This window comes from Pelophylax lessonae (assembly GCF_965119305.1).
Source record: "Pelophylax lessonae genome assembly, chromosome: 2".
Lineage (NCBI taxonomy): Eukaryota > Metazoa > Chordata > Amphibia > Anura > Ranidae > Pelophylax > Pelophylax lessonae.
Genome location: NC_138769.1, coordinates 673730640 through 673746362, shown reverse-complemented (window position 1 = coordinate 673746362; position 15723 = coordinate 673730640). Strand labels below are relative to the sequence as shown.

Genomic DNA, 15723 nt, shown 5'->3' with positions numbered 1-15723 from the left:
AACACTTTAATTGAATATCTTTGCTGTGTAGCACAATGATTGTTATTTACTACTGCTTTTCAAGTCTGAGTCATACACGTACCGTATATAAAGAAGAAAATTGTTCTACTTTCTCCCCAGAGGATCACCTAGTTGCAGCATTGTGATGCATTACACAATATATTTATCCAATAAAACAGCGATCACTCACAATGGCTATTAGTCCAAATCAAAACAAAGATGAAAACAAGTCCGGGGACAGACTTGGTACTATTGGCTATGTTTAGATGAGTATAATGACATTTGGGGAGTTGCTTGCTAATACTAAAAAAAACATCTGAATGGACTCTGAAATGAACTTGGTATTGTTTACTATGTTTGCAAGAGCCTGATGACATTTCTTGAAATGATTGCTAAGTGCTATTAGGGAATTGCCATGAAAGAGGAAATAAAATCTGTGTTTTTTTTTTGTTCTTTTTTTTCTGACCTGCAAAGTAAAGGCATAATGTGCTAGTATGCATTACATACCTGCACATTGTGTGACACTTACCTGCAGACGAAGCCCTCCTTATCCCTGTTGGAGACCGCATCCATCTTCACCCATCTTCTTTCTGGGTCCGTGGACTCCCAATGTGTGACTGGCAGGAGCTGCGCAACGTCACTCGCGCAGGAGCCACCGGTCATGGCACAGGGCTCTGAAGAAACAGCAGGGACGGCCATTACTTCAGAGCGCATGCGCCAATGATGTTGTCAGCACAGTATACAGTAAATATCTCCTAAATGATTCAAGTTTGGGAGATATTTATAGTACCTATAGGTAAGCCCTATTACCTTTTACTTACCTGAACCCTCATTGGTTCCAGCACTGTGCACGTCTGCAGTTCTTCTCTCCCTTCACTTCCGGGTTTCAAGGGCTTTGCTGGGGCACCGGTAGCCATTAGCTCCCGCTGCTGTCAATCAAAGCCAGTGACGAGGGAGCGGGTGTCGGGCTTGAGTCCCACTGTCAGCATCCGGGCTTGGGAGCAAACTTCCCATGGGGGCAGTGGACAGAGAGGAGGGGCCTGGGAGTGCCAGCAGGGGACCAGAGAAGTGGGGGTTTGCGGACGCTCTGTGCAATTGCATTGCACAGAGCAGGTAGGTATAGATTTGTTTTTCGTTTTGTTTTTCTTTAATTTTTTACCTTTACATTCGCTTTAATGGTCCTGTAATTTAATTTTCATTAAATCTCTTATTACTGTGTTTTTCAGCCTCCTGGTAATTTTCTCTGTGAGCTCTTGAATCTCTCCTTTTCCCCTATCTGTTATCCCGGCTGCACAGTAGGAAATCGGCTGTGAAGCCTGAAGGCTTCACTGCCAGTTTCCCTTGGGTTCCGTTCACATATTGGCGTCTCGGATAGCGGGCAGAGTCGCAACGATTCTGCCCGCGATCCTGAATCATTGCAAATCACAGGACGCCCATGCAATTCCTGTGACTTGCAACGGCACCCCAAACGCCCGACGAATCACGGTAAAATCACGCAAACAGAACCGCGGGACTCCTGCCACCCAAAAGAAGTTATTGTACTTTATTTGGCCGACAGGTGTCCTGCGATTCTGTTTGCACGATTTTACCGCGATTCGTCGGGCGATAATCGCTGCAAAATCGAGCCGTGTTTAGGGTGCCATTGCAAGTCACGGGAATCGCATGGGCGTCCAATGATTTGTACTTATTCGGGTTCGCGGACAGAATTGCGCTGATTCTGCCCAGGATCCGAGACGCCATTATGTGAACGGAGCCTTACTTACAATGCCGGTTCCTGCACCCGAAGCCGATTGACAAACTGGTTCGGGTTGCCAACATTGTGGGATCCCTGGACAGGTAAGTGTCCTTATATTAAAACTTTTAATTTATTTTTTGAACTGGAGCTTCACTTTAAGAACACGTATTTATACTTAAAAATACTTTTTTTTTTAAACCAGAGGTTATTGTCACTTTAAGCAGAGAGATCGAAGAAAGCTAAGCGAGGACCAGAACTTTCTATACTGGTAATCTACAAACTGTTAATAAACAGTTAGCAATACACAGATTGATGTACTCTTGTTCAGCCTACGGGACGAATGATAGGAAATCAATCATAGGTCCCCATCCATGCTAAACAGTGCGAATAAAGGAATCTCCCCCTACACTGGTGAACTCAGCAGCTGCTTTACCTGCCTGAATACATTGGCACTAATGTAGTCCATAGTCAATCGATAATTTTTTCCTGGCTTAGTAGATTCCTATAATAGAGAATATGGTGCAGCGCTAGATATGCAATAAGGATCAACAATAAATAAATTAAAATTGAATACGATCCATAGAACTATTAAAAAAATCCATGGAAATGGGATAAAATATGCACAGAAAGTCCCAATATGTAAGAGTTGATAAGTTCATTCATGTAAAAACAGCCCAGAGAAAGTGCACAGTGCAATGTCCTAATCCAAAGAGAGCTCACACACTGTGAAAATCCTCCACCGGTATTGCTAGCCTCTCACCTGAAAGCTGCAATACATACAGCATAGGTTGTAACCACGCACTGGCATCTGAAGACATGCACTAGGACCAGGTACAGCCACCAAGACTCCACTAAGCAATGGATGGATTCCTTATCCTCGCGATACTCAGCAGTATATGATCCACCATATAAAGTAAAAAGAAGGCAGCACCATAGCGTAATAAAGTTTCAAAACTTTATTTACAACAGGTAAAAAGCCTCTTACTTGATGTCAGCAGACCAGGAGCATAAAACAATCGGTAATCTTTCTGGATAATGAGTGCAGGTGATTGCAGCACGGCTGGAAGCGAGCAAGGCTCCGTCCTCCGACCGGACTGATGGACTGCGGGTGACGTCACAAACTCCTCTTTCCCTCCGAAATTAGTAGATTTCTAAATCAAGTTTGTTAAGCTGGGTCATTCTTGCATGGCTTGAATTTAGGCTGATTTAGCAGAAACTGGAAAAAGTTTAGGTTGTCTATGGCCAGCATAACACAGTAACAAAACAGAGAACAACAAGCATTTACAAAAGGGAAATTTACTTCAACAATTACTTTAAGTGCATTTAAAGCCAAAATGTTTTTGTTTTAGCTTTGGATAAATTATTAAAAAGTTCTAATCACTGTGAAGCTTGTAATACTGTTTGTGTCCCCTTGTAGGGAGCATCATCCCTCTGTTTGTCCTGGAGACCATTGTCATTGAAACAGAAAGTAATGGAAAATCCATACGTTTATAGTGTCTTTGAAGCATGAAATGGGAGCTGGATCTTTCAATAGGGACACCTCTTTAGAGAGAATCTAAATACATTTCCAACAGTACAGAGCAAAAGAAAAAGGAAAAAAACTGACAGGGGTTCCAGCCATTCATTTCTCTAGACCAAAGAAAACTAACAAAGTTTAGAACTGGAGCACCCGACTTTCCCCGGTTTTTCTTTTTTTTGGTGTGATTTATAGATAACATTTAAAATGTACTGTTTAACTACCAAAAGTGTTTTACTACACTAAACCTTTCACCCAACCTATAAATCAGCCTTTCCCAACAGGCGTTCCCTGGAACTATAGGGTTTCTTCAGAGGTTCCATGGGGGTTCCTTGAGCAACAGATTGATCTCAACAGATCACTTCTGTACCTGGGGCACTCCTACGTGAACTACCACTATAAGGAGGCATTTCTTCTGTGACCACTAATGTAAGGGTTACTTCCACACTGACCACCAATGTAATGGACCACTTCTACAATGACCACCAATGTAATATGTTGCTTCTACAGTAATCTCAGTGCTAGGAGTCACTTCTCGACTGACCACCAATGTAAGGGGTTCACCAATGTAAGAGCACACTTTTTTTTTTTTCTTTAACTTTCAGTTTTATTTCAAGTTTTCTGATAAAACAGATTAAACATGTTTTCCATAAACGTAAGTTCACGTAGAATGTTCATACAGTTACATTGGGGTACAAGACAAAATCTTATACATAACAACAGGAGGAATTTTAAGCATATGGTATTGAAAAAAGAAGCTTGAGAAAGGAAAAAAAAAAAACGAAACCAAGAACATGCCACCTGCAATGTAATAGGACAGAAGCATATATGAGTGTATGTAAGCGGATGGTCCTGGTAGGTGCCAGAACTATATTAGTAAGCTACACAGGTACTAATTATAATAAGTCAAGTCAGAGGTGAGCAGTTAGGATGTTCAAGCCAAGGAGCCCATTTTTTAAGGAATGCAGGAATTTGGAGGTGGGCCTTTGCATACAAGTATTCCATTAGGCAGTGGTCATTCAAAATTAGAATCACTTTCAAAATAGAAGGGGGATTTAACGACTTCCAATGCCTAGCGATCGCCAGACGTGTGGCAATAAAGATGTGGGATATGAAGGTTTGAGTATGTAGTGGCCATAAATCAATGTCTAGACCTAAAAGGACCATTTGCGGAGATAGGAAGACAGCGATAGAGACAAAGGAGTAGAGGAGCCTTTTGAGTAAGATGACACTTTTTAATTGTTCTCTAATGTAAAGGGATCCTACAGTTTTCACTGTCTTTTAAAGTTTGGCATCCTCTCTGTTTTTCAAATATACCATAAGCACCACATTTCATATTCTTTCATTTATTATTATATCAGCTCATCAACTTACTAATCATCTTAATGTTCTATAATGATAGAATTGTTTGCAAGGGTTCGCCAAGACCTGAACATTTTTTCAAGAGATTCGTCTATAGTAAAAATGCTGCGAAAGGCTGGGCTAGAACATTTCGTTTGTTATTCTGATGTACCCGGTGTGTGTGACAGGGGCATGTCCTTTACCTACATACTTTTTGCCAAAGTCTGTCCATTATTTTCATCTCAGAAGGTTGGGAGGTGTGCCAGACAACTGCAGTTATATTCTGTGACAGGTCCCATCAGTGGCGGCTGGTGCTAAAAATTTTGGGGGGGGGGGCGCAAACAGAACACATCTAATAGGCATTGCTTTGCGGCAAAAAACGCGGCAAAATATTGCATGACTTTGAGGTCACAAAAGTGTGAAAGGGGCCTTCAGTAATCAAAGTATAGTGTGCCCCCTTTCAATGCAGAGTTACCACAGCATGCCACCATCAATGCAGAGTTACTACAGCGTCCCCCCATCAATGCAGAGTTACCACAGCATGCCACCATCAATGCAGAGTTACCACAGCATGCCACCATCAATGCACAGTTACTACAGCGTGCCCCCATCAATGCAGAGTTACCACAGCATGCCCCCATCAATGCAGAGTTACTACAGCGTGCCCCCATCAATACAGAGTTACCATAGCATGCCACCATCAATGCAGAGTTACTACAGCGTGCCCCCATCAATGCAGAGTTACCACAGCATGCCCCCATCAATGCAGAGTTACTACAGCGTGCCCCCATCAATACAGAGTTACCATAGCATGCCACCATCAATGCAGAGTTACTACAGCGTGCCCCCATCAATGCAGAGTTACCACAGCATGCCACCATCAATTCAGAGTTACTACAGCATGCCCCCATCAATGCAGAGTTACCACAGCATGCCACCATCAATGCAGAGTTACCACAGCGTGCCCCCATCAATGCAGAGTTACCACAGCATGCTACCATCAATGCATGCCCTCTTCAATGCAGTGTGGGCCCCCCCCCCCCCCAGACCAGTGCACTTACCTGGAGCCCTGGAGCAGCCCGGCGGCGACGGCTTCTGTCCCGGCGGGCGGCTTCTCCTCACTCGGCGACGGCTTCTGTCTTCTGTCCTGGCGGGCGGCTTCTCCTCACTCGACGACGGCTTCTGTCTTCTGTCTCGGCGGGCGGCTTCTCCTCACTCGACGACAGCTTCTGTCCCGGGGGGCGGCTTTTTCTCACTCGGCAACGGCTTCTGTCTTCTGTCCCGGCGGGCGGCTTCTCCTCACTCGGCGACGACTTCAGCGGGCGACTTCTTCTCACTCCGGCGGCGCGTCTTCTTGAGTCCTCCTCCCGCTCCCACCTCCTCCTCAGGCAATGGCATGGGGTTTGCCATGCCGCCATTTAGGAAGCCGGTATTAGACCGGCTTCCTGATTGGCCAGGAGGAGGATCAGTGTGACAATAGCGAATTTTCATTCGCTATTGTCACAAAATGGGTGGGCTCTGAGCGCACTGCTCTGCGTCCCGGGACCACCCTTTGCATCACCCTATTAGAGCCTCTGGCTCTAATCAGGTGATTGAAAAAAAAAAAAAACCCATTAAGATCCATGCGTCCAGCGACCTGCATGATTTAATTGTAATCTGTCCCTTTACACATTGGGCCCAAAAAACTATTGATGGTGTACCAACATTTTTCCGTACAGAACAATGATTTATGGAATCCACCAAAAAAATTGAAGGGTTTAAACAAAAAGATGCTACTAGTGCGAAAAATGTTAAAAAATACCAAAAGTTGACATTACACATAAAAATCACAGGATCTGCACCAAGTAAATACTTTTTTATAAAATAAATTTAGCAATTTTTGGCCAAACGGTGGTATACAGTATTGTGCCAAGAGGATACCAGCGCAAGACAATTAAGATCATGGTTTTTGCACCTAGTAAATTATATGTGCGGCAACATGATAGGTTATGTGACATGTAATGTGCCACAATTAGATATTTTGTGTGGCGTTTCGTATTCCTCTGCTACAGCAAATCATACTTTATAACAGCCATTCTCAACCAAGGCTCCAGAGTTTTCCAGGGGTTCTTAGCCACCAGCTGTGGCTGGTTGACCTTCCATTTGATGGTGCCTGCGTAGTTCTAGTACCAATAGCACTTGGCAAAGCAAGAATTATTTTTTTTAGCTGTCTGTGAGGGTTGTATTATTCCTAATGACCACCAATGGAAGAGGCCATTGACTCAAAATTATTTGACTTTAGTATAGTCCTTTGAAACCTAAAAATTATTTTAGGGGATCCTCTGAGCTAAAAATAGGTTGAGAAAGGCTGGTTTATTGGAATCACTGGTTGCAAAAGATTTCTGCAGGACTTCTGGAAAAGATAATTGTGGGCTGGATAGAGATGAGGGCACGACAATAGTGTGTTCTTTCCCTAAATACTTTGGGGTTGGTTTACTAAAGGTAAATAGACTGTGCACTCTGCAAGTGCTGTTGCTCCAGAGCTTAATAAATGAACAGAAGCTCTGCTGACTTCTATTATCCAATAATGTGCAAGCAAAATAGCTGTTTTTTTTTTAATTTTCCTTGCACATGGTTGGGTACTTATTTCAAAGTGAAGCTTTACCTTATTTATTAATCTCTGGACTTTGCAAAGTGCACAGTCTTATTTGCCTTTAGTATGTAGAACCCTCCTAGATAGGTGCTAGAGAGTGAATATAGTTTTTGGCTCTGTCTGCCTATCAGAGGAGCAGCAGGTAAATTCTATATTCTCTCTGCTTAACAGGGAGCAGGATCTGTGAGTTAGGTCTGCTCAATGTGCTCAGTGTGTGATTCATTTGGTCTGAGGGAGTGTTCCCAACTGATCCAATTGGGAGGCACATTGGATAGTGGAGGAAACCTGGCCAATGAGTACACAGGCTTTGATACAGCCCCAGAGATGGGCACAGACTGCTGTATCGGTACATTTTGGGGTGTAGTATAAAAAGCCAGGAGCACATGTGCTTGGGGTCTTTGGCTGGTGAGCAGAGTCCCAGAAGGAGGGTGGCGGCTGCCTCCTCTTCTGCAGCAGTTGGTGTGTGGTCACAGGCAGTCGGCCTGGTGAGCCAGAAGTGTGGAGCTGAACCCAGAGGTCCAGGAGAGCTGATTGAAGGAGTTGAAACACTGGAGAAGAACCTGGAAAGCAGTATTGTGAGTACAGAGGATCATGCCTAAGGGCCTGACCTGGAAGGGGACCACTCCGGAGTAGAGTAGTCAGTGGACGGGTGTCAGCTGGTGGAAAGAAAGGGGGTACTAGGTGTGTGCCCTGAAGATAAGTACTAAAAGGAACATTATCTCAGATTCATCTAGTGGCAGGATGAAGCTGCGGCCTGGCCGCATTCTCAGATAGAAGGCCTCTGCATTGTGAATAGTTCAAGTGTTGGAGTATCCCACTCATCCCTTCTCCCATTCCAATATCAAATAAAACAACAAAAACAACAACCCCTAGACTGTTCATTGACTGAGCCAAGAAAGTTAAAGCGGAGTTCCAGCCATTTACTCACCTGTCCAACGGTCCAGCGATGCGGCCGCCGGAAGCCTCGATCCTCTCCCTCGGCGCCGGCATCACTGCTGTGGGCACCCGGCTGTTACAGTTTGCGGCTTCACAGCCGGGTACCCACTGCGCATGCACGAGTCGCGCTGCGCACCGTGATTGGCCTGCAATCTTCTGGGACCTCTGACGTGTCCCAGAAGATTGCAGGGAGGGAGGGGGAGAGGAGAACTTCCGCTCAGGGCGCCGCGGCGCTCCGAGCGGAAGTGGGAGCGGGTACCTGTCAAAACTAGGTACCCTCTCCCCCCCCCAAAAAATGACATGCCAAATGTGGCATGTCGGGGCGTCAGGACTCCCTAAAGTGGAAGTTCCACTTTTGGGTGGAACTCCGCTTTAAGTGTTAACCGCTTGCCGACTGCTCACAGTATATTTACTGCGGCGGTCAGCCCCTCACAGGCAGAGTGACGTAGGTCTACGTCGCTCGCCTGTGAGGCTCTGGGGAGCGAGCGCGCGCCCGCGGAGGCGCGCTCCCGCGCGGTCACGGACCCCCCCCGCGCGTGTGACCAGCGGACCCGATGTCCGCCGGTCACTCGGCGATCGGCGGGGGAGAGGGAGAATGTCAGGCAGCTTGTGTAAACAAGCCACCTGTCATTCTCCTCGCTGTAAAGACACTGATCACATGGATCTACTATGTAGATCCGTTGATCAGTGTCCTTACAGCTCAAGCCACAGCCAATCACAGTAGAAAGCACGCCCCTAGGGATACACACAGCCCCTCCCTCCCAAATAAAGTTAACCCCTTCCATACCAGTGTATTTTTACAGTAACAGTGCATATGTATAGCACTGATTACTGTAGAAATGTCACTGGTAACCCCAAAAGTGTCAAAAATGTCAGTCAAGGGTCCGATCTGTCCGCCCCAATGTCGCAGTACCGCAAAAAAAAATCGCAGATTGCCGCCATTACACGTTAAAAAAAAAAACAACAAAAATGACAAAAATCTTTCCCTTTGTTAGTAAACGCGATAACTTTTGCGCAAACCAATCAAAATACGCTTTTTGCGATTTTTTTTACCAAACATAGGTAGCATAAAACAAATTGGCCGAAAATGTTAAAAAAATTTAGATTTTTACATTTTTTTTGGGGGGGAATTTCATATAAAAAAATGTGAAAAATATTGTTATTTTTGCAAAATGTACGCTCTTTTTTTGTTTATATCGCAAAAAGTAAAAATCGCACAGGTGATCAAATACCACCAAAAGAAAGCTCTGTTTGTGGGAAAAAAAGGACGTCAAATTCGTTTAGGTACAGCGTCGCACGACCGCGCAATTGTCTGTTAAAGTCACGCAGTGCCGAATCGCAAAATACCCCCTGGTCGTTTAGCAGGAAAATCCTCCGGGGCTTAAGTGGTTAAAGTGGAGTTCCACCCTAGTTATACATTTTTTTATAAAAATACCCCCGGGACAGTCAGGGCTAGCACATTCCACAATGGATAGCCTCTGATCTGTCCCGGGTTGCACTTACCTTTCAGGAGAAATACTTACCTTGAAATTGTCTTCTCCAGCGCTGCCATCTCGGGTGTGGGCAGCTTGAAGCCAGCTCGATCCTCTTCCGCGTCCTCTTCGGTCCTCTTCCTCCTTCTTCGGTCCCACGATGCACTGCACCGGCCCCGACGTCACTTCCGGGTCGCGCGCGTCATCCCTCCACAGCTTCTGGGCATGCCCAGAAGCTGTTTAGAAGGGAATGACGCGCGCGCCCCGGAACTGACGTCGGGGCCGGTGCAGGCGCAATGATTCCTGGGAGCGATGACGTTCAGCTCCCAGGAATCATTGCAAAAGCCAGGAAGTGACGAATCGCCGTGGCCGCCGAGGGGAGGAAGAAGGAAGTAAGGTAAGTATATTTTCTCTAAAAGGTAAGTGAAAAAAAAAAATAAATTGCGATTATCCATTTGTTTTTCAGGTGACCGGGAGCGAGAAGATGGAGGTAAGTATAAATTTCGGGTGGAACTCCGCTTTAAGATTCTGCATGCAGTTGCTACGGGTAACCCAGGGGAATCCAAAAGTGTGAAAAACCAGAAGCTCTCAAGGGGGCAGTGCTACAAGTAAATCAACCCCTTTGAGTCAAAGGATGTTCCTCTTTATCATCTCAGGAAGTTGGGAGGTATGCAATATTACTTTTCAGGCTCACTATATGTACACACTATACCTTGAATTAACCACTTTACCACCCAAAACGAGGATTTTGCTGTCTTACGTCTGGGCCACTTTTTGCGATTCGGCACTGTGCGACTTTAACTGACAATTGCGCGGTCATGCAAAGCCGTACCCAAACGAAATTTACATCCTTTATTTTCTCCACAAACCAAGCTTTCTTTTGGTGGTATTTGATCACCTGTGCGATTTTTATTTTTTGCGCTATAAACAAAAAAAGAGTGACAATTTTGAAAAAATAACAATATTTTTCACATTTTTTTGTATGAAATTCCCCCCCCGGGAATTGCGACATTGCGGCAGAGAGATCTGACCCTTGACTGACATTTTTGACACTTTTGGGGGTACCAGTGACATTACTGCAGTAATCAGTGCTATAAATATGCACTGTTACTGTAAAAATTACACTGGCAGGGAAGGGGTTAATTTTTATTGGTGATCAAGGGGTTAATGTATGCCTGGTGCTTACTGACGTGTGTGGGGGGAGGGGACTATGTGACACAAGGACAGATCGCAGGTTCAACTATGCTGAACCCTGCAATCTGACCCTGCCTGTCACTTAGGAGATCCGCCCGCTTGTGTTTACACAAGCAGGGGGATCTCCACACTCGATTCCCCGACGATCGGGGAAGAGCAGCGCCGATTGCCGCCGCTCCTCCCCTGGCCCGACTCCCGCTATGACTGAATACAGCGGGAGTGAGCCTCCGGCGGCGCCGAGAGAGGGGAATGTCTGGCGACGTAGGTCTACGTCGCCAGACGATAACGAGCCACTTTGCCGCAGTAGAGCTCCAGTGAGCAGCGGCAAAGTGGTTAAAATGTGTTCGAGTTGTTGAGTTCCCCCAGAAAATCATCTAAGCGCCGGTTCACACTACCGCGACGCTACTTCCCGGGGCGACCTCCGAGATCGCGGCGCGCCACGGACTTCATAACATTGAAGTCTATGGCGGTCGCCCCAAAGAAGCTCCGGACCCTTTTTCTAGGTCGGAGCGACTTGTGTCGCTCCTATTAGAACGGGTCCGCAGCTTCCCTATGGGAGGCGACCTGCGGCGACCTGTGAGGCGACCAGGTCGCCTCACAGGTCGCCCTAGTGTGAACCGAGGCTAAATGTAATGTGACCAGAGCCCAGACTTTATCAAAATAAACCCCAGTAACCATAAATGATATTTAATATTGAAGCTATTTTTTACATTCTTGGCCTGTGCCTGGAATTTTGGGTACAGTTGGCAGTGAACCTTCCTATTTCTGATTTGCAGTCCTTGTCCTCTCTGACAGATTTCCCATGGAGGTCAGCTGTGTCTATTTTAGTTTATGTTGAAATGAAGGTCAATGCCCTAAGTTCATAAAATACTACATTTAGCGCTTCGGCCTTTTCTGTGTGGAATAGTCAGCAAAGGCAGGAAATGCCTTTTTCAGAGGAATGCGGCACGTTACATTGACATTTTTTGGTCACGTGTTTTCACCAGAAAGTGTACAGTTTTTATTTCGTTATGAGGCCCTGCCACAAATCTGTCATCTCAGCTGTATATTTATCATGTAAGGGGGAGAAAAATCCATATTTTCAATCAATACTTTGTATAGAAATTATGAGCGCCACTTATGTGCCGAGTGAGATTTGTGATACAGGCAGTCCAAGGCGCAGAGGGTTTGACATGGCGTAAAATAAGGTAAAATATATTGAGCCTTTTATAGAGAGAGCAATCTGAAGGGAATACCACAGCAAATAGAAGTTGTTTTCCTGCAAATTGGATTCATTATGTAACTTATTTGGTGCTTTAGCGCTCAGCCCGACGTATTAATGTACAGTAAAAGTCATTATACCTCCCTACTTTCTGAGATGAGAAAAAGGAATACCTTATAGTACAAAGTATGTAGGCAAAGGACACACCCCTGCTGCATCCCCAGTTCCAAAGACCATGGAGAATTTTTAGGGCAAAAACCGTAATTTATAATTTACATAGAAGATTATGGATAAAAAAAAAGAAGTGAAGCAAAGTTAGTAAATTAAATCAATCATTGAATAACAATCACAATTGTATTCAGTTTGTCTAGATAGTGAATATTCGTAATTTAAAGTGGAACATCAAACAGCTGGATTGTAAGTACAATATATTGTCAAAAGTATTGGGATGACTGCCTTTACAGGCATGCATCCCAGTCTTAGTCCATAGGGTTCAATATTGAGTTGGCCCACCCTTTGCAGCTATAACAGCTTCAACTCTTCTGGGAAGACTGTCCACAAGGTTTTGGAGTGTGTCTATGGGAATGTTTGACCATTCTTCTAGGAAGCGCATTTGTGAGGTCAGGCACTAATGTTGGACGAGAAGTCCTGGCTTGCATTTTCTGCTCTAATTCATCCCAAAGGTGTTCTATCGGGTTGAGGTCAGGACTCTGTGCAGGCCGGTCAAGTTCCTCCACCCCAGACTTGCTCATACATGTCTTTATGTAGCTTGCTTAGTGTACTGGTACGCAGTCATGTTGTAACAGGAAGAGGCCATCCCCAAACTTTTCCCACAAAGTTGGGAGAATTAAATTGTTCAAAATGTCTTAGTATGCTGATGCCTTAAGAGTTCCCTTCACTGGAATTTAGGGGCCAAGCCCAACCCTTGAAAAAACCCCACACCATAATCCCCCCTCCGCCAAATGTTCTGGACCAGTGCACAAAGCAAGGTCCATAAAGACATGGATGAGTGAGTTTGAGGTGGGGGAACTTGACTGGCTTGCACAGAGTCCTGACCTCAACCCCATAGAACACCGTTGGGATGAATTAGAGCGGACACTGCGAGCTAAGCCTTCTTGTCCTACATCAGTGCCTGACCCCACAAATACATTTCTGGAAGAATGGTCAAACATTCCCATAGACACACTCCTAAACCTTGTGGACAGCCTTCCCAGAATAGCTGAAGCTGTTTTAGCTGCAAAGGGTGGGCCAACTCAATATTGAACCCTAAAGCATCCCAATACGTTTGACAATATAGTGTATATATAAATGCATCTACTGGGACATTTGCAATGCTGTTCAGCCACTCTTGTGATCCTGTTCAGAGTCCTCTGTTCTGCAGCTGAATTAGTGTCTTGCCTTCTTTTAGTCAGCTAAAATTGTGTGTGTAATGTTGTAGAGCACATATGCCAACTGCAGCCCACCAGGCCTTTTCATGTGGCCCTCACATGCAGTTTTGCAGCTGGAAGGTGGCAGAACTCCATTTCCACCACCTCCAGCTCTCATCCTCTGCTCCTATCCCCCCCCCCCCCCGCTGTTACTTGTAAACACAGAAGCCTTCTGTGTTTACATGGGACAGCTTTGGTCTCAACGACAAGGTGGGGACAGATCTCCAATATCTGAGCGAGAGAATGATCTCCATGCAAGGTGAGGCAGAGCCGCCTACACAGGGAGGTTCTAGAGCCGAATACATGGGTAGTAGAGCCGCTTACACAGGGAGGTACTAGAGCTGGGCCAGGTAAAAGAGAGAGATGTGAGGAAACTTTGGTGAGGGTGGGGGTTTAGGCTGCACACTTTACACAGCACACCCCTGAACTCTGCACTCTGTACATCCTGCACTTCTGAACCCTGCATTCTGTATTTAATGCAGCTCTAAACCCTGCACTCTGTAAATAGCACACCCCTGAACTCTGTATACTGTGTATAGGACACCCCTGGAATTTCACTCTGTATATAGCGCACCCCTGTACCCTGCACTCTGTACATACCGTACTCCTGAACACTGCACTCTGTACATAGTGTAATCCTGAACTCTGCATTCTGTACGTAACACACTCCTGAACCCTACACTCTGTACGTAGTGCACACCAGATACAATTGGCCCTTTAAGGGCAACCATATTTCTGATGCGGCCTACGATAAAAGTTTGACACCCCTGTTGTAGAACATGGTTTCAGGCATTTCTTCCTCTTTTTTTTTCCTGGTTATCCTGCCGCTATCATGTCTCCTGTTCTAGAGTGACAATGATCACTTACTGTACTGTATCTCTGGAAAATCCGTGTCATCACTCCTAGGTTACATGTTTCTGATTTAGACTATAGAAAACCTTGACCTCTCCTCATCTACATAACATAGGAGGGAGGTATTTGGAACTCTACAGAAGAGCACTGGGCAGGGTGAGGATTTCACTGTAGCAAAGTGAACAAGAAGTTACAAGCTTACTGGATTTGTTGCAGAATTAAAGGGTAATGTTGGCACTTATGGAACAGGTATACTGAAAGACTTTAAATGGTATATTAATGATACCAAAAAGGAGAAAATAAGAGATGTTCAGTGTTTGGGTTCCTATACACTTTAATGATCTTTGATTGAAATAATAAGTGGACTAAATTAAGTTTTTGCATTTGCCTGTAGATCCTTTTTAGACTTCCAGTAAACGTTTATTGTATTTCTAATTGCTGTATTTTTCATTTTCAGATCCAGAATGCTAATGATGTCCTGATATCACCACTTGAAAAGTTTCGCAAGGAGCAGATTGGGGCAGCCAAAGTAAGTAGCTAGCTGCACTATTCTTCCTTCAAGATGGATGTGTGTTTCCTTAAAATTTCGCTTTAACTTATCCAGTCTGACCAATGAGCTTATTATATTTAAATGCACAGAAAGCATCATTTACATTATATGGGCAATACCCTGCAGAAACCAATCATATTTCACCTTTTTGTCACATCATGGTAGTCAGAGCAATGACATATTCCTAGTGATTGGTCCCTACAATTTGCTGCCATATATATCGATCTTTGTGTGATTGACTGATGTGAACAAAGGTGTATATTTTTTTTTTTTTAGTACAGATTTTAACATGACTTCAATTATCGTATATACTTGAGTATAAGTCGACCTGAATATAAGCCGAGGCACCTAATTTTACCACAAAAAACTGTGAAAACGTATTGACTCGAGTATAAGCCTAGGGTGGGAAATGCAGCAGCTACTGGTAAATTTCAAAAATAGATACCAGAGGCTGCGGGCATGGTGCAAGAGATGTAGAGGCTGCGGACATGGTGCAGGAGATGCAGGGGCTGCAGGCATGGTGCAGGAGATGCAGGAGCTGCGGGCATGGTGCAGGAGATGCAGAGGCTGAGGGCATGGTGCAGGAGATGCAGAGGCTGAGGGCATGGTGCAGAAGATGCAGGGCTGAGGGCATGGTGCAGAAGATGCAGGGCTGAGGACATGGTGCAGAAGATGCAGGGCTGAGGGCATGGTGCAGGAGATGCAGGGCTGAGGGCATGGTGCAGAAGATGCAGGGCTGAGGGCATGGTGCAGGAGATGCAGAGGCTGCGGGCATGGTGCAGGAGATTCAGAGACTGCGGGCATGGCGCAGGAGATGCAGAGGCTGAGGGCATGGTGCAAAAGATGCAGGGCTGGAGGCATGGTGCA

General features: G+C 45.2%; 1 protein-coding gene across 1 annotated transcript in view; it reads left to right on the top strand.

Annotated features, from left to right (window-relative positions):
• The window catches only part of ARHGAP42 (Rho GTPase activating protein 42), a 531819-nt gene that overhangs the window by 276955 nt on the left and 239141 nt on the right, over nt 1–15723 (top strand). The window contains exon 4 of the mRNA XM_082244686.1: nt 14764–14835. Coding sequence (XP_082100812.1) covers nt 14764–14835 — 72 coding nt within the window. The remainder of the gene's footprint in view (nt 1–14763; nt 14836–15723) is intronic.